We start from the raw sequence: 23,083 nt of genomic DNA on the forward strand, positions 1-23,083 counted from the left end.
CGGTCAATTTAGAGTCACCAGTTAACCTAACCTGCATGTCTTTGGACTGTAGGGGAAACCGGAGCACCCGGAGGAAACCCACGCGGAAACGGGGAGAACATGCAAACTCCGCACAGAAAGGCCCTCGCCGGCCACGGGGCTCGAACCCGGACCTTCTTGCTGTGAGGCGACAGCGCTAACCACTACACCACCGTGCCGCAACATACATCTTTTACAGAAAAAAAGAATTTGTTGCACAAGATGTATGTTGTACAATCATTCTACCACAGAAAAAGAACAGTTCAAAGACATCATTGAAAGCCCAATTTTGCCATGAGATTCATGTCTATGATGAGTGTATGTAAACATCTGACTGCCGCTGTGCATTGGATATGAAGTGTATTTGGTATATGAAGTACTACCATGAGGATATATTTTGACGGAGACGATAAAATACTTCTATGCAGTGGTGCAGTGGTTAGCACTGTTGCGTCACAGCAAGAAGGTTCCGGGTTTGAATCTCACAGCTGCCTTCCTGTGTATGTTCTCCCCGTGTCTGTGTGGGTTTCCTCTGGTTTCCCCCACAGTCCAAAGTCATGCAGATTAGGTAATGGGCCCACTCTAATTGGCGCAAGCTGTAGATTCAAGAAGTTTATTGTCATATGCATAATAAAAACACAGAAATTCAGACACTGCAATGAAATTCTTACTTTGCTGCTCTCCTTACACACAACAATAATGCATACACTCAACACACATGACAAAAAGATGTCCAAAAAGGGAATAAATATAGTAAAACTAAATAGGTAAAGAAGTGCCAAAAAAACGGAGTTCATTTGTAAAATGACTCTGTGCTTTGTGCAAACGGGTAGCTGCAGTGGGGATGCTGGAGAATGGGGAGTGCAGTATTTAGTGTGTTGTATAGTTTAGGAGCCTGATAGCCTGTGGATAGAAACTGTTTGTGAGTCTTGTAGTCCTTGATTTGAAACTCCGGTAGCGTCTCCCTGGCGGCAGGAGTGTAAAGAGACTGTGTTGTGGGTGTGTGTTGTCCTTAATAATGTTATGGGCCCTCCTGATGACCCTGATGTTGTAAATGCCCTGTAGTGATGGGAAGGTTGTTCCAGAGATGGACTGGGCAGTCTTTATTACCCGCTGGAGAGCCTTCCTGTCCTGAGAAGTGCAGTTTCCATACCACACTGTGATGGAGCTGGTGATGACACTTTCGACTGTGCAGAACCCAGAAGTCTGTGCTTGTAGCTGTCACATGTACACTTAAGCACACAGTGAAATTTAGCCTCTGCATTTAACGCATCTGAAGCAATGAGCAAACACACATACCCAGAGCAGTGGGTAGTACAGTGCCCAGGGAGCAGTTGTGCGTTAGGTGCCCTTGCTCAAGGGCATTTCAGCCCAACCTCAGGGGGTTAACAAGTCCCATGTTAACCTAACCACATGTCTTTGGACTGTGGGGAAACCAGAGCACCTGGAGGAAACTCACGCAGAGAACATGCAAAGTCCACATAGAAAGGCCCCGTCAGCCGCTGGGCTCGAACCCAGAACCTTCTTGCTGTGAGGCGACCGTGCTAACCATTACACCACCGTACCATCCCATAACATCTCATCTCATCTCATTATCTCTAGCCGCTTTATCCTGTTCTACAGGGTCGCAGGCAAGCTGGAGCCTAACCTAGCTGACTACGGGCGAAAGGCGGGGTACACCCTGGACAAGTCGCCAGGTCATCACAGGGCTGACACATAGACACAGACAACCATTCACACTCACATTCACACCTACGGTCAATTTAGAGTCACCAGTTAACCTAACCTGCATGTCTTTGGACTGTGGGGGAAACCGGAGCACCCGGAGGAAAGCTACGGGGAGAACATGCAAACTCTGCACAGAAAGGTCCTCGTCGGCCACGGGGCTCGAACCCGGACCTTCTTGCTGTGAGGTGACAGCACTAACCACTACACCACCATGCCGCCCTCTCTCTCTCTCTTGATATGGCAAAGCTCAACATCTCATTTCATCTCATCTCATTATCTCTAGCCACTTTATCCTGTTCTACAGGGTCGCAGGCAAGCTGGAGCCTAACCCAGCTGACTATGGGCGAAAGGCGGGGTACACCCTGGACAAGTCGCCAGGTCATCACAGGGCTGACACATAGACACAGACAGCCATTCACACTCACATTCACACCTACGGTCAATTTAGAGTCACCAGTTAACCTAACCTGCATGTCTTTGGACTGTAGGGAAACCGGAGCAAACCCACAGGGAGAACATGCAAACTCCGCACAGAAAGGTCCTCGTCGGCCACGGGGCTCGAACCCGGACCTTCTTGCTGTGAGGCGACAGCGCTAACCACTACACCACCATGCCGCCCTCTCTCTCTCGATATGGCAAAGCTAAACATCTCATCTCATCATCTCTAGCTGCTTTATCCTGTTCTACAGGGTCGCAGGCAAGCTGGAGCCTAACCCAGCTCACTACGGGTGAAAGGCGGGGTACACCCTGGACAAGTCGCCAGGTCATCACAGGGCTGACACATAGACAGCCATTCACACTCACATTCACACCTACGGTCAATTTAGAGTCACCAGTTAACCTAACCTGCATGTCTTTGGACTGTGGGGGAAACCGGAGCACCCGGAGGAAACCCACGCGGACAACATGCAAACTCCGCACAGTAAGGTCCTCGTCGGCCACAGGGCTCGAACCCAGACCTTCTTGCTGTGAGGCGACAGCGCTAACCACTACACCACCGTGCCGCCCTCTCTCTCTCGATATGACAAAGCTAAACATTTTTAATTAAATTGCTCAGGATAAGAATGTCTACAAATAAATAAATCCAGGAAGTAAGTGTAGTATACTTCAGTGTATAATAGTGAATATAGCAAAAATGAAGTGTTGTACACAAAGTTACCAGAGAAACAGGATGGACAAAAATCATCTGCGGAAACAGCATGCAAACAAAGTGCTTTTGAGGCTTCATGATGTAAAACAAGCTCATATTCAAAATATATATGTGGTTTCCAAGCAGTAAACGAGTTGATTAAGACAGACATGTCATCTCTGCCCCACCATAATCACACAGCCTCCTGTCCATTTTATACAAATTATCACTACTGCACGTATCTTTACGTTCACCTGAGATATGCAGGAAGGTGCCAATGCAACCTCTAACAATATGCAGTTTGTAAAACTAATCTAAACATAAATAAAGCTAGCTACAGCCAAGTTTATTAAAGCACAACTGCATTTCTCCATAGACTTGCACTGACTTAAGAGTGAAGGTTGCCTCTGCTAATATGGCGGCGGCGCTGACGTAAGAAAATATTTAGCAACAACAGCTAATACGGCATCGTTACATTTCCGGGATTCTAACCAATCAATGTACACCAGCGTGACTCGGTAGCCAATAGGATCACAGGATGTAGGAGTCGTTATCTTTTACTAACAATGGCGGCTGAGGGAGATTTTTTGACGCGTTATCGAGCAGTGTCAAACAAGCTGAAGAAGTAAGGCTCTGTTTGCACGATAGGCGCTGCATAATGGTTTAATTTGTAGTTAATATCACATAAACAGCAGTGTTTATTTAAACCAGTAATAAGTTATCAGCAATTGCTTAGTTACCAAAGCTAATCTAGCTAGCTATTTTGCTGGATAATATGCACACTTTCAGCTTATAACAATAGATTCTTAGTGATATTTTATAGTACGTAAATCCCCATACGTCATAAATATTAGATTTTACTTAATTCCCTTATTTCTGCGAGTCTTTGTTAGATTGAGAATAACTCGCTGTTTGTTTTTAGCCTGTGTAGAGCTTGTATTCCGCTATCTAATTAACTAAATTAAAGTCGCGCGCGTCGTCATTAACGTTATATTTATGTCTGTTTCTCTCCTCAAAGACGCTTTCTTAGGAAGCCAAACGTCGCAGAAGCAAGTGAGCAGTTTGGTGAGTTGCACTAGCTAACCAGTTATATCCATTCTTTTAAAAAAAATTCAAAGATATGCTATTGAAAGAATAGGCGCTGACTAACTTGCTTTAAAAAAATAGTATCTAATTTATTTAATAATGTTTTTGTATCCAGGACAGTTAGCTAAAGAGCTGAAACAGCAGGACTGCCTTCAGTATGCAGCCTTTTGTAATTTGGCCATGGCTCGGTGAGTATTCACACACAGGTGGACAGACTGACACTAGAAAGGCTCGCGGGCGGACAGACTGACACTAGAAAGGCTCGCAGGCGGACAGGCTGGCACTAGAAAGGCTCGCGGGGGGACAGACTGACACAAGGCAGGCTCGCGGGCGGACAGGCTGACACAAGGCAGGCTCGCGGGCGGACAGGCTGACACAAGGCAGGCTCGCGGGCGGACAGGCTGACACAAGGCAGGCTCGCGGGCGGACAGGCTGACACAAGGCAGGCTCGCGGGCGGACAGGCTGACAAGGCAGGCTCGCGGGCGGACAGGCTGACACAAGGCAGGCTCGCGGGCGGACAGGCTGACACAAGGCAGGCTCGCAGGCGGACAGGCTGGCACTAGAAAGGCTCGCGGGGGGACAGACTGACACAAGGCAGGCTCGCGGGCGGACAGACTGACACAAGGCAGGCTCGCGGGCGGACAGGCTGACACAAGGCAGGCTCGCGGGCGGACAGACTGACACTAGAAAGGCTCGCAGGCGGACAGGCTGGCACTAGAAAGGCTCGCGGGGGGACAGACTGACACAAGGCAGGCTCGCGGGCGGACAGGCTGACACAAGGCAGGCTCGCGGGCGGACAGGCTGACACAAGGCAGGCTCGCGGGCGGACAGGCTGACACAAGGCAGGCTCGCGGGCGGACAGGCTGACACAAGGCAGGCTCGCGGGCGGACAGGCTGACAAGGCAGGCTCGCGGGCGGACAGGCTGACACAAGGCAGGCTCGCGGGCGGACAGGCTGACACAAGGCAGGCTCGCGGGCGGACAGGCTGACACAAGGCAGGCTCGCGGGCGGACAGGCTGACACAAGGCAGGCTCGCGGGCGGACAGGCTGACACAAGGCAGGCTCGCGGGCGGACAGGCTGACAAGGCAGGCTCGCGGGCGGACAGGCTGACACAAGGCAGGCTCGCGGGCGGACAGGCTGACACAAGGCAGGCTCGCGGGCGGACAGGCTGACACAAGGCAGGCTCGCGGGCGGACAGGCTGACACAAGGCAGGCTCGCGGGCGGACAGGCTGACAAGGCAGGCTCGCGGGCGGACAGGCTGACACAAGGCAGGCTCGCGGGCGGACAGGCTGACACAAGGCAGGCTCGCGGGCGGACAGGCTGACAAGGCAGGCTCGCGGGCGGACAGGCTGACAAGGCAGGCTCGCGGGCGGACAGGCTGACACAAGGCAGGCTCGCGGGCGGACAGGCTGACACAAGGCAGGCTCGCGGGCGGACAGGCTGACACAAGGCAGGCTCGCGGGCGGACAGGCTGGCACAAGGCAGGCTCGCGGGCGGACAGGCTGGCACAAGGCAGGCTCGCGGGCGGACAGGCTGACACAAGGCAGGCTCGCGGGCGGACAGGCTGACACAAGGCAGGCTCGCGGGCGGACAGGCTGGCACAAGGCAGGCTCGCGGGCGGACAGGCTGGCACAAGGCAGGCTCGCGGGCGGACAGGCTGGCACAAGGCAGGCTCGCGGGCGGACAGGCTGGCACAAGGCAGGCTCGCGGGCGGACAGGCTGGCACAAGGCAGGCTCGCGGGCGGACAGGCTGGCACAAGGCAGGCTCGCGGGCGGACAGGCTGGCACAAGGCAGGCTCGCGGGCGGACAGGCTGGCACAAGGCAGGCTCGCGGGCGGACAGGCTGGCACAAGGCAGGCTCGCGGGCGGACAGGCTGGCACAAGGCAGGCTCGCGGGCGGACAGGCTGGCACAAGGCAGGCTCGCGGCTGGCACAAGGCAGGCTCGCGGCTGGCACAAGGCAGGCTCGCGGGCGGACAGGCTGGCACTAGAAAGGCTCGCGGGCGGACAGGCTGGCACTAGAAAGGCTCGCGGGCGGACAGGCTGGCACTAGAAAGGCTCGCGGGGGGACAGGCTGGCACTAGAAAGGCTCGCGGGGGGACAGGCTGGCACTAGAAAGGCTCGCGGGGGGACAGGCTGGCACTAGAAAGGCTCGCGGGGGGACAGGGTGACACTAGAAAGGCTCGCGGGCGGACAGGCTGACACTAGAAAGGCTCGCGGGCGGACAGGCTGACACTAGAAAGGCTCGCGGGCGGACAGGCTGACACTAGAAAGGCTCGCGGGCGGACAGGCTGACACTAGAAAGGCTCGCGGGCGGACAGGCTGACACTAGAAAGGCTCGCGGGCGGACAGGCTGACACTAGAAAGGCTCGCGGGCGGACAGGCTGACACTAGAAAGGCTCGCGGGCGGACAGGCTGACACTAGAAAGGCTCGCGGGCGGACAGGCTGGCACAAGGCAGGCTCGCGGGCGGACAGGCTGGCACAAGGCAGGCTCGCGGGCGGACAGGCTGGCACAAGGCAGGCTCCAGGCTGGCACAAGGCAGGCTCCAGGCTGGCACAAGGCAGGCTCACGGGTGGACAGGCTGGCACTAGAAAGGCTCGCAGGTTTACAGGCTGACGCGAGGAGAGGCTTGTGGGTGGACAGCAAATGTCGTGTAAAAGCTCATGCTGCCCGCTTGCTGTCACGGGCAGATAGTATGAGAATTTGCACAAGAAATTTGGATTCATGATTCAGTATTTGTGAAACCCAGTCAGTTCTTTTTAAGAGGTTTCTCTGTGTGATCTGCTTGGTGTCCATCATCACCAGGCAATCAGCGTTTCTGAAACCTTTGTAAATCGGGCAGAAATATTTAGTTTAGTTTGGCATACACAAATATTTACATACACTTTCTCTTAAAATCATTCTCTTTATTGAAACAAGCTGGGAATTTAGTTAATTTGCTTAATTTATAGAATAGTGAATGTAAAACTCTGTTGCATTTTTATATGAAAATGTAAACTATTCATATAACTTTACAAATATATCATCAGAGATTCATGTTTTGCCTGAGTGGAATGTTGTGTGAAGTTAGATGTTTAAATTAAGTTAGTATGAATGCACAGGTAATTATAGGAAATCGTGCATGCTGATTGGTCGAGAAATTCGGACTATTTCTCGATCTTCACCTTGAGCGACTCAGCAAAATGGCGGCCGATCGCTTTGTCACTGTGAGGTAGAGTTACAAATTCTAAAAGAAAATGCTGTTCCTAAAAGCACTAAAGATGCTACAAAGTTTGGTCTAAAAGTATTCAAAGGTAAAGTGGAATTGTGACTTATCGATTTCAAAACAAAATATTTTATGTGACAGCACAGATAAGTGACACAAGTCTACGCTGCGCCTGTATTATATTTACAGGCTGCATTTTAAGTTTGAAATTTTTTAATGTTTTTTTTTAATAATCACCTGTGTATTTATACCAAAACAATTATTAGGCTCAGTGAATAATAACTTTGACTTTGTCTTTTTAAATACCTTTTAGCAATTTTAAAGATGTGCAATTACCGTATTTTCCGGACTATACGTCGCTCCGGAGTTTAAGTCGCTTCAGCCAAAAAATGCATTATGAAGATGAAAAAAACATATATACGTCGTACCGGACTACAAGTCACACTTTTTTGAAGGGTTATTCTATCCATAGAATCTGTGATTCTGTCTGATAAGCGGCACGTGGTTACTGCGCGACTGCATTGTTTATTTAATAAACGAACAGCTGAGCAGTGATAACGCGCCCTTTGCCCTGTAAGTAGCCTAGTCTGATTATTTTAAATATCTACTACTATCTTTAATACTATCACTATCGTTATTACTAATAGCCTATATTATTATTATAACTAATATTAGTAGCCTATTACTGATGCATTAATCAGTTTGCTTTTAGAATATTTTTACCGGTAGGGCTTATTATCGCCCCATGGCTCTTTCATCTGTGTTATTAAAGCTGTAGTCATCATCGAGGAGTGTCATTCTTCATTTTTGTCGAATTTTATTTCATCAAATCAGAGGTCAAGTAGGCTATAGGTATATCATCTCCAAAGACAGGTACGGTAGTAAAAACAACTGTCTAGTGAAAAAAAAAAACAACCGCTCAGAGAAAAAAACAGGCAGAAAGTGCGCCTGCCAGTTAACGTCATATCAGATAAAAACATTAAACGTTATTCAGACCATTAACACCATAACATCAGACACGAAGAATAAAGTTCATCTTGGAAGGAGAGTTATTTTTAAAAATGCAAAACTAAATCATTTATAATAGCCCAGAGAAAAACTGGCTGAATATGTACCGTAACATCAAGTTATTCAATAGCCTATAGGCCTAAAATCAGGGCTTAATTTGAGCCGGAACATGACGGAACAAGATCCGGAACCTCCGTCGTCGGATCCGGCAGCTATTTTCATTTCATTCGGTGTTCCGGCAGCTATTTAAATGGATCAGATCACGTCCGTGACCATCACAAAGGGAAAAAAAAAATCAAACAATAAATTAAATAAATAAAAATTTGTTTAGTGTTCGGTTTTGATTTTGATATCTGTTGTTGATTTTCTCTCCTATGACATCCACAAAATCTATGCGAAAGGGGAAGGGGGGGGGGCACATGGGGTGTATACTTCCGCTCAATAGAACACCGGGTTTTTGTAGCCGTTAGCTTGTGCTGTGGAAAAAATGGCAAAAAAACAAGAAAGCTTACTAAAATTTTTAAAATGAATTCTCCAACTTGTTTTGTAAACCCTTTATTTCTTAACTATTACTTGAATTGATTGCACTTATGTTTGCTGGCACTGCTTTTAATGAGCAGGAGAAAAACAGGGAGGGCTTGGAAAATGACCGCAGGTCGGAATCGAACCCCGGGTCCCCGGATTTATGGTATGGCGCTTTATCCACCTGAGCCACGAAGTCCCGCTGGCACTGCTTTTAAATACCCTACTTAAATCCTTAAAATGAGTCATTTAACTCATGTCTTGTGTGATCTGATCTCCAATGGTGAAATAAACCGGTTGTGATATGAATACAGTCTGTTATTTTAGAAGATAAATTTAATATATAGCCTAATGAAAAATATCACGACATATTACTGTCTGTAACTGTTCGTCACTAAAGCGTTTTCTAAGATCATAATGTCTGATATTATTATTATTATTTTTTTTTACACACACAATAAGCGTGTGCGTAAAGTTATAGTAAACCACCCCCAGCCTTTTTTTTTTTTTTTTTTTGAGTCGCCGGACCCACCCACCTCCTGCGTTCCGGGACCTCCCACTTCACAAATTAAGCACTGCCTAAAATCATTACATAACTTATTTAAATAACTATAGGCCTATCATTAATAATAAAATACAGGTCAATCAAGTTTATCAAGCTGACGATTTCACTCCAAATCAGCAAATCCATTGAATTCCTCATCCTCAGTGTCGCTTCTGAACAACTCTGCCAACTCCAGCGGCAGATGAAGCGCCGTTTCCTCTTCTTCTGCGTGGCTGTCGTCAGACTCAGCATCAGCTCCAGTTATTCCGCGGTGAAAAAAAAAAAACATATATACGTTGCACCGGAGTATAAGTCGCATGGCCAGCCGAACCATGAAAAAAAGTGCTACTTATAGTCCGAAAAATACGGTAATGACTTTTGACTTAATTTTATTATCCCCCACTGGCCGAAAGGCCCGAGTGGGGATTATGTTGTGGCTCACTCTGTCTGTCCGTCCCAGGAAGGGTGCTCACCTTCTGAAATCAACTCCTCTCACAATTTTTGGAGGAATTTCATGAAACTTGGCAGGATTCTTTGTTATATGTCGGTAATATGCATATTGTAATTTCATTCAGTTCGGTCACATTTTACCAGAGTTGTGGCCCTTGATTAACAAAATTTATACTTTCACAATTTCATGAAGGTGTGCTCGCCTTCTGACATCAACTCCTCTCACAATTTTTGGACAAATTTCTCAAAGCTTGGCAAAAGGCCTTGTTACTTGACGGTAATACGCATATTGCGATTTAATTTTGTTTGCGAAAATTTTCCCAGAGTTTTGACCCTTGATTAAATAACTTGTACTTTGACAGTTCCATGAGGGTGTACGTTCTTCTGAAATCAACTCCTCTCACAATTTGTGGAGGAATTTCACCAAACATGGCAAAAGCCTTTCTTATATGACAGTTATACGCATATTGAAATTTCGTTTAATTTGGACAGATTTTGCCAGAGTTATACCCTTGATTATTAACAAACTTGTACTTCAGCAATTTCATCAAGGTGTGCTTGCTTTTTGAAATCAACTCTCACTATTTTTATTATCCCCCACTGGCCGAAAGGCCCGAAGGGGGATTATGCCATGGCAATTTCTGTCTGTCCGTCCCGGGAAGGGCACTCACCTTCTGAAATCAACTCCTCTCACAATTTTTGGAGGAATTTCACGAAACTTGACAGGATTCTTTGTTATATGTTGGTAATACGCATATTGCAATTTCGTTTAATTCCGTCACGTTTTACCAGAGTTATGGCACAGTTGCCAGCAGGGGATATTGTGCTCTCAGTTTTACACTGTATGGAATTTTAGTGTACAGTGTCGAGATTTGTGCTTCTTTAATGTCATATGGTAGTGTAATAACTCCTGAAGAATTATAATAAATGTGTTGAACATTGAGCAAAATCATAATGATCATAATAGCTGTTATTATGAAGCCCCACTCAATACTGATATGAAATAATATCTAACATGCGGATTGAAAAGAGTGCAGTTGGAACGACTGAATGCTTCAAGGTGAAGGTGGGACCTCATCAAGGATCTGCTTTGAGTCCTTTCTTGTTTGCCATAGTGATGGATAGCTTGATGGACGAAGTGAGGCAAGAGTCACCATGGAACATGATGTTTGCGGATGATATTGTGTGATGTGGTGAAAGTAGAAAGGAGGTTGAGTTGGGTTTGGAGAGATGGAGGTATGCATTGGAAAGAAGAGGAATGAAGGTGAGCAGTAGCAAAACGGAATACATGTGCATCAGTGAGAATGGGGATGAGAGTGTAGTGAAGATGCAAGGAGCAGACGTAAAGAAAGTTGGTGAATTCAAGTACCTGGGGTCAACTGTGCAGGAAAATGGGGGCTGTGATAGTGAGGTGAGAAAGAGAGTGCAGGCAGGGTGGAGCAGTTGGAGAAGGATTTCGGGAGTCATTTGTGATAGGAAAGTCTCAGCAAAAGTGAAAGGTAACATGTATAAGACAGTAGTGAGACCAGCTGTGACGTATGGATTGGAGACCGTACCCTTAACGAAGAGACAGGAGGCAAAGTTGGAGGTGGCGGAGTTGAGGATGTTAAGGTTTGCGATGGGAGGTTGGACAGGATAAGGAATGAGCACATCAGAGGGACAGCACGTGTTGAGAGCTTGGGAATTAAGCTAAGAGAGAGGAGACTGAGATGGTATGGGAACATCCTGAGAAGAGATGCAGAGCATGTTGGAAGGAGAATGTTGAGGATGGAGCTGCCAGGCACACGAAAACGAGGAAGGCCAAAGAGGAGATACATGCATGTGGTGAGGGAGGACATGAAAGTGGTAGAGAAGGATGCGGAAGACAGAGAGCAATGGAGACGAAAGATCTGCTGTGGCGACCCCTAATCGGGAGCAGCCAAAAGAAGTGTACAGTGTCGAGATCTGTGTTTCTTTAATGTAATATGGTAGTGTAATAACTCCTGAAGAATTATAATGTGTTGAACATTGAGCAAAATCATAATGATCGTAATAGCTATTATGAAGCCCCACTCAATACTGATATGAAATAACACAAGTTACTAATGTCCCTACGTCTTGGAAAAATTATGCACTAAACAGTTAAATCATCTCTTTTAGGAGCATGCTTAATTATTTTGGATTGCTTATGTAATTGTTTCTCTCAGCATGCTGTATTAAAATTGACCTTATCTTCTTCCTCCTAGGTGTGAGCAGACTCTCTTCAATGCCCCAGGGGAGGCTCTCGCTCTGACCGATGCTGCTCGACTCTTTCTAGCCTCTGAGCAGGAGACCCGAGCTCTGCAAGCCCCGGGCTTTGATGAGCATCTGCAGGCTGCACTCAACTGCTACAGCTTTGCTATAAAGGTAACCTGCACATTTTTTTTTTGCAAATGGAGCCTAAAACAGACATGCTGAAGTTTCTGAGCTTCTACACCAGGGATGAAAAGAGGTTTCAGTCTTTTGATAAGACAATTCTGTCATGTTTTACAGGTTTATTTTGAGATGAATCAGCCGGTCATGGCTGCCAGTCTCTCCCTTGAACTTGGAAAAGCACTCAAGGCAAGAAACATTACCTGGACATCTGTGTAAGACCATTTGTCTCTAAAGGACATGTGCAGGTCCATCATTTGTGTGTGATGTGTGTACCAGGAGATGAATAAGCCAGGAGAGGCTATCGTCCACTTTCAGAGAGCTGCAGAGCTTCAGTCACAGATGCCTATCGAGGCTTTGTTGTCTTTGGGAGAGATGGCTTCCTGCAAAATACTGAGCCGTAAGTCCTGAGAAACTTCAGCACAGCCAAGACATAACATGAAATAAACCCTGTGTCCGAAATCGCTCCCTACTCACTAGATAGGGCACTATATAATGGGGACGCCATTTTGAAGTGCTGTCCGAAACCTTAGTGAGGATTATTTCCACCCTATATAGTGCACTCAAAGTATCCCACAATGCATCATGAAAAGTAGTGTACAACCAATGGTCACTAACCAAAGCAATATATCCCATCATGCATTGCAGTTGTGCTGAAAGAAATCAAATTAAAAGTCTCAAATTTGATTTAATAAAAGACAGCGGCAAAGAAGAAAGTATTCCGCCTTAATTTAAAAGAACTGAAAGATGCAGGTACTTTGTATTGATTAATGTGGGGAAATTATACGCTCAGTATAATATGGATTTATCACAAAAACACACACGTATTTATTATTTTGAAAACCCACCAGCCGACCGATCTGGCACGTTTTAATTGTGCGACAGTAATGACGTAAATACCAGCGTGACGGACTAGTGTCCGAAAGGGTTTTTTTCATTTTACTAAAGAGCTCACTATATAGTCCTCTATATAGTAATTCCCTATAGACCCCTTTCACTGACGTCACCCGAAACCGGAAGTAAACAGACCCTGCGCCATTTTGGAAGACCAACAAACTCGTGATTAGGGGGAAATAACGGCAGCGGTATATGAACCCACGAGAATAAAGTGCAGTGGCAAACGACTTAAACAAATCTGAGCTGTTTTATTTATGATTTATTGGCCCAACAGTAGACTTGAAAGAAACCTGTGTGAGACTTGGCAAAAAACTGTGGATATAATGGATAAGTCTGTGCATGATCTGCGGACACTTTTTGAGGTAAGCAAATGCAAGAAATTCAGATTTAAAACATGCTAAATTGGCCCCAAGTTGATAACTGTATGAGGAGCAAGCCTCCCAGACTTCTACAATTTAATAATAATAATTTAGGATGGTTTGGGGCTTGCTCGCTGCTGCCAGGTTGGTTGTTGAGTAGCCTGACTGTTTGTTTTTTTTGTTTTTGTTTTTTTTTCCTTGCGTGTGGTATCATTGTTGACGCGAGGTTGTTTTTTGAACATGCCAATGCGGACACGATTTCCGCTGATGAGTTGTGACTTCAGACGCGATGCGTGTGTGGAGGTGTGGAGTCCGCATGATATGTGCGTAAGATAGGCTTCTCATGTGTTTGGAGATCCGCGCTCCGAGACAAGCACACACACACCCAAGGGAAAAAAAGGGACCCCCCCCCCCCCGAAAATATCGGCATAGTTCGAACACTGAGTGTAGGCACTGGGTGTAAACAACAAATAGTTTACAATGTCTGGGTAGCAAACAGATGGCAGAATTGGTGTCCGGTCCTCATTATGTTTCCATTCTCCCTTGCCCCGAGTCTTATCATATGGGTCAAACCCATCAATCACAGCCAGTTTCTCCACATACCGTGCTCTTTCTGCAGCTGGTAATGTACTCACATAACCAGAATTATCAGCCATCGTGTCACTTTACTCTCGCTCGTACTTTGTTTTATATTGTGAGTGCATGTACTTGGTCTTCCAATATGGCGCCTAACAAAATCTCGCGGCGCGGTGACGTCATGTGAAAGGGGTCTATATAGGGAGTAGTGAGCGATTTTGGACACAGGGATAGAAAGCTAGCACTGTCAACTTTATTTTTTCCACTTTGCCCTCTTTCTGAGGTTTTATGAAGCTACCAAATTCATGTGATGTTTGACAGGTGATTATGACGGTGCGCTGGCTGTCCTTTCAGAAATGCAGGCCATGTGTCAGGAGAGAGGGCTGCAGCTTCCTGGCACTAATACCCCTGTCGGTAAGCTCACAGAGAACTCTTCCAACATAATTGGGTCTTCAGTCATCATATTAGAGGGATATTATTTCACAAGGTCTTTACCTTGTTTATAGGTCACTTTGCAGATATAGAATTAACCCCTTGACCCTGTTCAGTGCAGAGTATACTTACCGTAGCATGATGAAGGCTTTCCATAAGAGGGGAGCTGTTTGCATTACAGTATAGCAGAACAGGAACTGGGATCGGGATAACACCCTTTAGTATCCTCTGGAATGGGAGCAGAATTTGTGGCAGTCATGTTATTCTCACGCCATCACCCACATGATTTCTAACGAGAAACACTAAACCATGCAAAATGTATGCTATATTGTGAAGTGCATGCTCAGAATCCAAACAGTACTTGGCTATATTTCAGCCTTTTTGTAGTGTAGCTGCATGTGTTCTTGACCAGGGTTCTCCAGAAAATCTGAAGTAGTAGGCGGCTCTGGAATTTGTGGCGGCGCACCAGAGGCACACTAATGCTAGGGGGGTCGGGGGGCATGCCCCCCATAAAATTTTTAAATTTACACACCTTATTCTCAGCTAATAAATTACAAACCATTTCCTTGTAAAGTACTCGCAAAATATGTATGAAATTTTCCTCCAGATGAGCGTGTGCTTGGCTTTCTCAGTTACTCTCCGTAGTATGCTGCCTGGCTCTGTAGCATAACTACATACACTATGGCATGGTCACGTGGTCCGGCTCAGCCAATCAGAGCGCAAGAATCAATCAACAAACATGGCATCGCTTCCAGCTATATTAGACCTGAACTGAATACAACTTTGTGGTGAAATAATTGGATTTGCAGCAAATTTTGACAATATAAATCGCTTGAACATTGAAAGGCGTGATTATTATTTTCCGGGATCGAGTAGCCGGCGCAGACTGTCTGTGTAGGCGGAGAAGACCGCTGGTCGCCCGCGCTTCTGGACATCTCTGTTGTCTTAAAAAGATGTGATTGAGCATAAATGTGAAAGTATGTCTAGGTTAATGAGTAGGGACAGTGTTGAAGCATGCAGGGATGGGATTTAGTGTGTGTGGGGTGGGGGGTCCACCAATACACTACCGTTCAAAAGTTTGGGGTCACCCAGACAATTTTGTGTTTTCCATGAAAAGTCACACTTTTATTTCCCACCATAAGTTGTAAAATGAATAGAAAATATAGTCAAGACATTTTTCTGGCCATTTTGAGCATTTAATCGACCCCACAAATGTGATGCTCCAGAAACTCAATCTGCTCAAAGGAAGGTCAGTTTTATAGCTTCTCTAAAGAGCTCAACTGTTTTCAGCTGTGCTAACATGATTGTACAAGGGTTTTCTAATCATCCATTAGCCTTCTGAGGCAATGAGCAAACACATTGTACCATTAGAACACTGGAGTGAGAGTTGCTGGAAATGGGCCTCTATACACCTATGGAGATATTGCACCAAAAACCAGACATTTGCAGCTAGAATAGTCATTTACCACATTAGCGATGTATAGAGTGTATTTCTGATTAGTTTAAAGTGATCTTCATTGAAAAGAACAGTGCTTTTCTTTCAAAAATAAGGACATTTCAAAGTGACCCCAAACTTTTGAACGGTAGTGTATATCATGGTGCTTTGCAACAGTGACTGTTCTTATTTCCTTCCTCAGGTGCGTTTATGGATATAGTAGCAAAGTGTGAAATCTCCAGAGTACTTCTGCTCATGCTGCTTGAGGTAGGACCAACCTCTTTACTCTTCCTTTTAAGTGATTTCATGGAAGAATTATCAGCTTAAAGTTTCACTAAGTTATTAGTCAGATTACGAGCCTTGTTAATTTAGCCATCATGAGTTCTTAATTCACATCTTGATATCTATCCATCTATCTGTCAAATACTCATCACTGCTCTGCAGTGTATTTGATTCAGAACCTTTTACCCTAATTCATTGTTAATTCTGTGCTGGTGTTTGTCACCCTAAAAACAAAATTAGGAATCGTGAAAGTTGTGTTCATTTGGTCTGTGTATATCTAGATATGCATTTATTCTCTCCACATTCACTGGATATAAGCAGTCATGCATTCTGATTGGCTACTCTGCTACTAAGCTGTCAGCTCATATACCGTGAGTAGAGGAAAAACAAAATGGCGGAGCGTGTTGCTGAACCAACAGAGGACGAAATAAAAATTCTACTCGCAAACAAAACCCCCCAAAATACAAAAAAAAAGCAAGAAAATATGAAATAAAAGTATTTGAAGGTAAGAACGTATCTTTATTTTTCAAGAATTATTATTGCATTTTTCACAAATTGCTACTGTCATTTCGCCAGATTGCTTACATTCTAAGCGGAAATGATTTGTCAGACGTTTTGTAGAAATTTTATTTATTGAATATGCAAAAAATAAAAATGCTCTGTTTCTCAAAATACAGTGAATCTGGATAGAATAAAATGCGCGCCTCGTCGGTTATCAGCTCATGTATGACTCAATTTCGTGGAATAACTTAAATGTCCATCTGTTTCAGCCTCCTCCACAAAAGTTACTGCCTGAGCACGCACAGACACTAGAGCGGTATGCCTGGGAATCTTTCGACTCACACAGTCAAGGTCAGACTGAGGTTTATTGTATTTAAACCTCAGTAATTTATTTATTTTAACCTTAAGTAATTTATTGTAACTGTTGTAATTTGGTGGATCTTTTTGATTAGTGTTACTGTTTGATTTGATTTTGCTGAGGTTTTTCACTAGCTGAACATGAGCCTTGTTTTGCCTCTTTAGTTAACTTCCTTGCAGAAGATATCTTCCTCCTGCTGCAGTCTGTTGTGGTAAGTTGTAACGTGCTGTCTCAGCTAGGGTTTTGAAATATTTAAAAAAACACACACAAAGGCACAGAAGTAAAACTAGACTGCATTTCTGCGGAGAAAATGCAGTGTGCTTGCTGAGCTGTAGCAGAACAGCTAGCATGCTAAAAGCTAGCATGCCAACATGTTTGCCAACATATTAACATGCTAACAGTTAGCATACTAACGTGCTAACAGCATACTAACATGCTAAAAGCTAGCATGTTAACATGCTAATAAATAACATGCTAATAGATAACATGCTAAAAGCTAGCATGCCAACATGCTAATGATTAACATGCTATTTGTTAAAATTCTAACACTGTAAGGCTAATATGCTGACAGCTAACATGCTAATGGCTAGTATGTTAACTTTCAGCATGCTAACACGCGGAGGGTGACATACATGCTAACAGTTAGCATGCTAACATGCTCAGGCAAACTCGCTAACAGAAAACGTGTGAACTCTGCATGCTACCATGCTAATCCTAACATGTTAACAGTTCTCATGATAACATGCTAATGGTGAACATGCTAACAACTCGCGAGCTAAAAGCAGGCATGATATCATAATGGGTAACATGCTAACAGCTAGCATGGTAACACGTGAATGCTTATATGCTAATTACTATCGTGTGTGTGTAAGTATTCCTAATAAAGTGGCCATTGAGTTGAAGTTGATTTGCTGTCAGTCTCAAATGAGCAGATCCTTACCAAATGCATCATCACCTATGGGGGAAGGGAGGAATGACTCAGTCAAGCTTCCACTGATTAGCGGTAAAATGGAGAAAAAAATGGACAGATGAAAGGCAAGACAAAGACGAGTGCGGGTCAGAACCGATATCATGTGTGTGATGGTGATTTGGCCTGATGTGCCATATGAAGTTTGGTGGATGTGTGGTGAAGTGTTACTGAGCAAAACTCCATTCATTTGAATGGGGCCAAAAATCAATGGAAGCCTATGGAGGTAAAAAGGATGCATGAAAACCAAGGAAAAGAGGAGTGCAGGTCTCAGATGAGGGGATAGATCTGTGTGGGGACTTGGCCTGAGGCATCAAGTGAAGTTTCTTGAAGTTTGGTCACTTGGTTAAAAAAATTGATGGAGAGTGAAAGTTTTTCTCCTGAAACACCATTCATTTTCAGTGGGGCCAAAAATCAATGCAAGCCTATGGAGGAAAAAGGGATGAGCAAAAAGAAAGGGAAAAATGAGTGCGGGTCAGAACCGATTGCATGTATGTGTCGGGGGAGTTGGCCTGAAGTATCACATGAGGTTTGGTGCATTTGCGATGGAGCGTGTCCGAGTAGGATGATTCGATTCATGAGCCCGATTCATGAGCTCTATTCATTCTCTATGGGGAAAAAAACAAAAGAAAAACGACAAGAACAAGAGAACGGGCGTGTTGATCCGAAAGCTGTATACAAGCACACTACACCACTTCGGGCCAGACGTCTCAGAGTTGGAACGGTGTCTCTATCTCGAACACCATAGGAGGAGTAGTGGATTCAAAAAACGTGTCGGAATAAGGCAGAATAAGTAAACTTAAGAACAATAGTGTGCTTGCCTTTGGCAAGCACACAGCAGCCGAGCAAGCACACTAATTATGTCCTACCGTCTTGGTCCTAACAAATGAACTGATAAATTTGCATTTGTAGAAATTTCAGTGTACCGTACAACCCCGATTCCAAAAAAGTTGGGACAAAGTACAAATTGTAAATAAAAACGGAATGCAATGATGTGGAAGTTTCAAAATTCCATATTTTATTCAGAATTGAACATGGATAACGTATCAAATGTTTAAACTGAGAAAATGTATCATTTAAAGAGAAAAATTAGGTGATTTTAAATTTCATGACAACAACACATCTCACAGTTGGGACAAGGCCATGTTTACCACTGTGAGACATCCCCTTTTCTCTTTACAACAGTCTGTAAACGTCTGGGGACTGAGGAGACAGGTTGCTCAAGTTTAGGGATAGGAATGTTAACCCATTCTTGTCTAATGTAGGATTCTAGTTGCTCAACTGTCTTAGGTCTTTTTTGTCATATCTTCTGTTTTATGATGCACCAAATGTTTTCTATGGGTGAAAGATCTGGACTGCAGGCTGGCCAGTTCAGTACCCGGACCCTTCTTCTACGCAGCCATGATGCTGTAATTGATGCAGTATGTGGTTTGGCATTGTCATGTTGGAAAATGCAAGGTCTTCCCTGAAAGAGACGTCTTCTGGATGGGAGCATATGTTGCTCTAGAACCTGGATATACCTTTCAGCATTGATGGTGTCTTTCCAGATGTGTAAGCTGCCCATGCCACACGCACTAATGCAACCCCATACCATCAGAGATGCAGGCTTCTGAACTGAGCGCTAATAACAACTTGGGTTGTCCTTCTCCTCTTTAGTCCGAATGGCACGGCGTCCCTGATTTCCATAAAGAACTTCAAATTTTGATTCGTCTGACCACAGAACAGTTTTCCACTTTGCCACAGTCCATTTTAAATGAGCCTTGGCCCAGAGAAGACATCGCTTCTGGATCATGTTTAGATGCGACTTCTTTGAACTATAGAGTTTTAGCTGGCAACGGCGGATGGCACGGTGAATTGTGTTCACAGATAATGTTCTCTGGAAATATTCCTGAGCCCATTTTGTGATTTCCAATACAGAAGCATGCCTGTATGTGATACAGTGCTGTCTAAGGGCCCGAAGATCACAGGCACCCAGTATGGTTTTCCGGCCTTGACCCTTACGCACAGAGATTCTTCCAGATTCTCTGAATCTTTTGATGATGATATGCACTGTAGATGATATGTTCAAACTCTTTGCAGTTTTACACTGTTGAACTCCTTTCTGATATTGCTCCACTATTTGTCAGTGCAGAATTAGGGGGATTGGTGATCCTCTTCCCATCTTTACTTCTGAGAGCCGCTGCCACTCCAAGATGCTCTTTTTATACCCAGTCATGTTAATGACCTATTGCCAATTGACCTAATGAGTTGCAATTTGGTCCTCCAGCTGTTCCTTTTTTGTATCTTTAACTTTTCCAGCCTCTTATTGCCCCTGTCCCAACTTTTTTGAGATGTGTTGCTGTCATGAAATTTCAAATGAGCCAATATTTGGCATGAAATTTCAAAATGTCTCACTTTCAACATTTGATATGTTGTCTATGTTCTATTGTGAATACAATATCAGTTTTTGAGATTTGTAAATTATTGCATTCCGTTTTTATTTACAATTTGTACTTTGTCCCGACTTTTTTGGAATTGGGGTTGTATATGGATCTGATACACTTGTTTGTTTATAGTAGCTTGATGCTGTTGCCCTTTTTATGCTGAATTATCAATACAGTGGTGCTTGAAAGTTTGTGAACCCTTTAGAATTTCTCTGTTTCTGCATAAATATGATCTAAAACATCAGATTTTCACACAAGTCCTAAAAGTAGATAAAGAGAACCCAGTTAAACAAATGAGACAAAACTATTATACTTGGTCATTTATTTATTGAGGAAAATGATCCAATATTGCATATCTGTGAGTGGCAAAGTACGTGAACCTCTAGGATTAGCAGTTAATTTGAAGGTGAAATTAGTCAGGTGTTTTCAATCAATGGGATGCCAATCAGGTGTGAGTGGGCGCCCTGTTTTATTTAAAAAACAGGGCTCTATCAAAGTCTGATCTTCACAACACATGTTTGTGGAAGTGTATCATGGCACAAACAAAGGAGATTTCTGAGGAGCTCAGAAAAAGCGTTGTTGATGCTCATCAGGCTGGAAAAGGTTACAAAACCATCTCTAAAGAGTTTGAACTCCACCAATCCACAGTCAGACAGATTGTGTACAAATGGAGGAAATTCAAGACCATTGCTACCTTCCCCAGGAGTGGTCGACCAACAAAGATCACTCCAAGAGCAAGGCGTGTAATAGTCAGCGAGGTCACAAAGGACCCCAGGGTAACTTCTAAGCAACTGAAGGCCTCTCCACATTGGCTAACGTTAATTTTCATGAGTCCACAATCAGGAGAACACTGAACAACAATGGTGTGCATGGCAGGGTTGCAAGGAGAAAGCCACTGCTCTCCAAAAAGAACATTGCTGCTCGTCTGCAGTTTGCTAAAGATCACGTGGACAAGCCAGAAGGCTATTGGAAAAATGTTTTGTGGATGGATGAGACCAAAATAGAACTTTTTGGTTTAAATGAGAAGCGTTATTTTTGGAGAAAGGAAGACACTGCATTCCAGCATAAGAACCTTATCTCATCTGTGAAACATGGAGGCGGTAGTATCATGGTTTGGGCCTGTTTTGCTGCATCTGGGCCAGGACGGCTTGCCATCACTGATGGAACAATGAATTCTGAATTATACCAGCAAATTCTAAAGGAAAATGTCAGGACATCTGTCCATGAACTGAATCTCAAGAGAAGGTGGGTCATGCAGCAAGACAATGACCCTAAGCACGCAAGTCATTCTACCAAAGAATGGTTAAAGAAGAATAAAGTCAATGTTTTGAAATGGCCAAGTCAAAGTCCTGACCTTAATCCTATCGAAATGTTGTGGAAGGACCTGAAGCGAGCAGTTCATGTGAGGAAACCCACCAACATCCCAGAGTTGAAGCTGTTCTGTACGGAGGAATGGGCTAAAATTCCTCCAAGCCGGTGTGCAGGACTGATCAACAGTTACCGGAAACGTTGAGTTGCAGTTATTGCTGCACAAGGGGGTCACACCAGATACTGAAAGCAAAGGTTCACATACTTTTGCCACTCACAGATATGTAATATTGGATCATTTTCCTCAATAAATAAATGACCAAGTATAATATTTTTGTCTCATTTGTTTAACTGGGTTCTCTTTATCTACTTTTAGGACTTGTGTGAAAATCTGATGATGTTTTAGGTCATATTTATGCAGAAATATAGAAAATTCTAAAGAGTTCACAAACTTTCAAGCACCACGGTATATTTCAGTTAAAGTAGAAGAAAAAACTGTCACTGTTTTAGCTAACTGCCACCTAGTGGTCATTGTTAGTAGCTACCACTAATAACTTGCAACCATGAAATTTTCATTTTAAAAGGAACCCAATGCACAAACTTTCCATTTGCAGTTGTTGGTGAGATGATGATCTAGCGGATCACCATGTGCAGAGCACTCTTCATATTCCGCAGATTTGTGACTTTATGCTTGTTTTGTAGATGGCATGTCAGGAAAAGGACATTGAATCACTCAAATCTCTCCAGAGAGAATTATGGTGAGTTGGGTGAAGATTATTCCCCAGTTCTTTTTTTGTTGGTTTTTTCTTTCCAGATTGTTTAAAAAAAAAAAAGTGGAAGCATGGTATATGTGGTTTTGTTGTGCATGTGGTGGTTTTTTGGTCTCTCCTCTCTCTACAGGCCTTACCTCTCTGCTGAGCAGAATCACCTGCTACATCTTATCGTGCAGGAAAGAATCAGCCCCTCTGGTCAGGGGGTTTAGTTCAGACCTACCACATGGCCTAGTGATATCACTCCGCGTCCACTTCCACTGCCTGGTGCATCACGTAGGGAGTCTTACAGAACAACAGTACTCTGGCTGTCGTTCAGCTATAACTGAACTGGCTGGAGTTTCCCAAAAGCATCGCAGCACATCGATCATTGTTAAATGATAGTACGAACAGCACAATGAATGCTTGCTCTCATAGTTAAGACACTCTTGGCATTAAGAGTCTTTTGGGAAACCCACCGCTGAATACTTGTATTACACTTGTTAATATTTTATTTCTTAACATTGACCAATATGATGTACACACGGAACATATCCACCACAGGACATGAACGTTTTTTTTTTTCTTCTCCATTAAGTTTAATTTTGGATTAGTGCACTTTAATAATTTTACATTTTTAGTATTTCATGTTACATGAAATCTCGTTCATTTGCTGCAAATAAACTCAAGAATTAATCATGTTTGGGTGTT

General features: G+C 44.3%; 1 protein-coding gene across 1 annotated transcript; it reads left to right on the top strand.

Moving 5' to 3' along the window:
• The first annotated feature begins 3,415 nt into the window (after positions 1-3,415).
• Positions 3,416-23,073, top strand: f8a (coagulation factor VIII associated). Its single transcript, XM_060898909.1, has 12 exons — positions 3,416-3,500; positions 3,894-3,940; positions 4,077-4,149; positions 11,920-12,079; positions 12,206-12,274; positions 12,365-12,485; positions 14,239-14,331; positions 15,987-16,051; positions 16,837-16,918; positions 17,090-17,136; positions 22,326-22,381; positions 22,524-23,073. Exons 1-12 carry the CDS (start codon positions 3,442-3,444, stop codon positions 22,603-22,605), a joined length of 954 nt encoding a protein of 317 aa, XP_060754892.1. The 5' UTR covers positions 3,416-3,441; the 3' UTR covers positions 22,606-23,073.
• The last annotated feature ends 10 nt before the right edge of the window (positions 23,074-23,083 follow it).

The sequence above is a fragment of the Neoarius graeffei genome, chromosome 18, assembly GCF_027579695.1.
Source record: "Neoarius graeffei isolate fNeoGra1 chromosome 18, fNeoGra1.pri, whole genome shotgun sequence".
NCBI classification, from domain to species: Eukaryota; Metazoa; Chordata; class Actinopteri; order Siluriformes; family Ariidae; genus Neoarius; species Neoarius graeffei.

Bases quoted from the DNA above. Each gene is read 5' to 3' on its own strand.
- f8a (XM_060898909.1), top strand. From the start codon at position 3,442: ATGGCGGCTGAGGGAGATTTTTTGACGCGTTATCGAGCAGTGTCAAAC. The intron at 3,501-3,893 runs GTAAGGCTCTGT...CTCTCCTCAAAG, and splicing joins GTGTCAAACAAGCTGAAGAA to ACGCTTTCTTAGGAAGCCAA. The intron at 16,919-17,089 runs GTCAGACTGAGG...TTGCCTCTTTAG, and splicing joins TTTCGACTCACACAGTCAAG to TTAACTTCCTTGCAGAAGAT.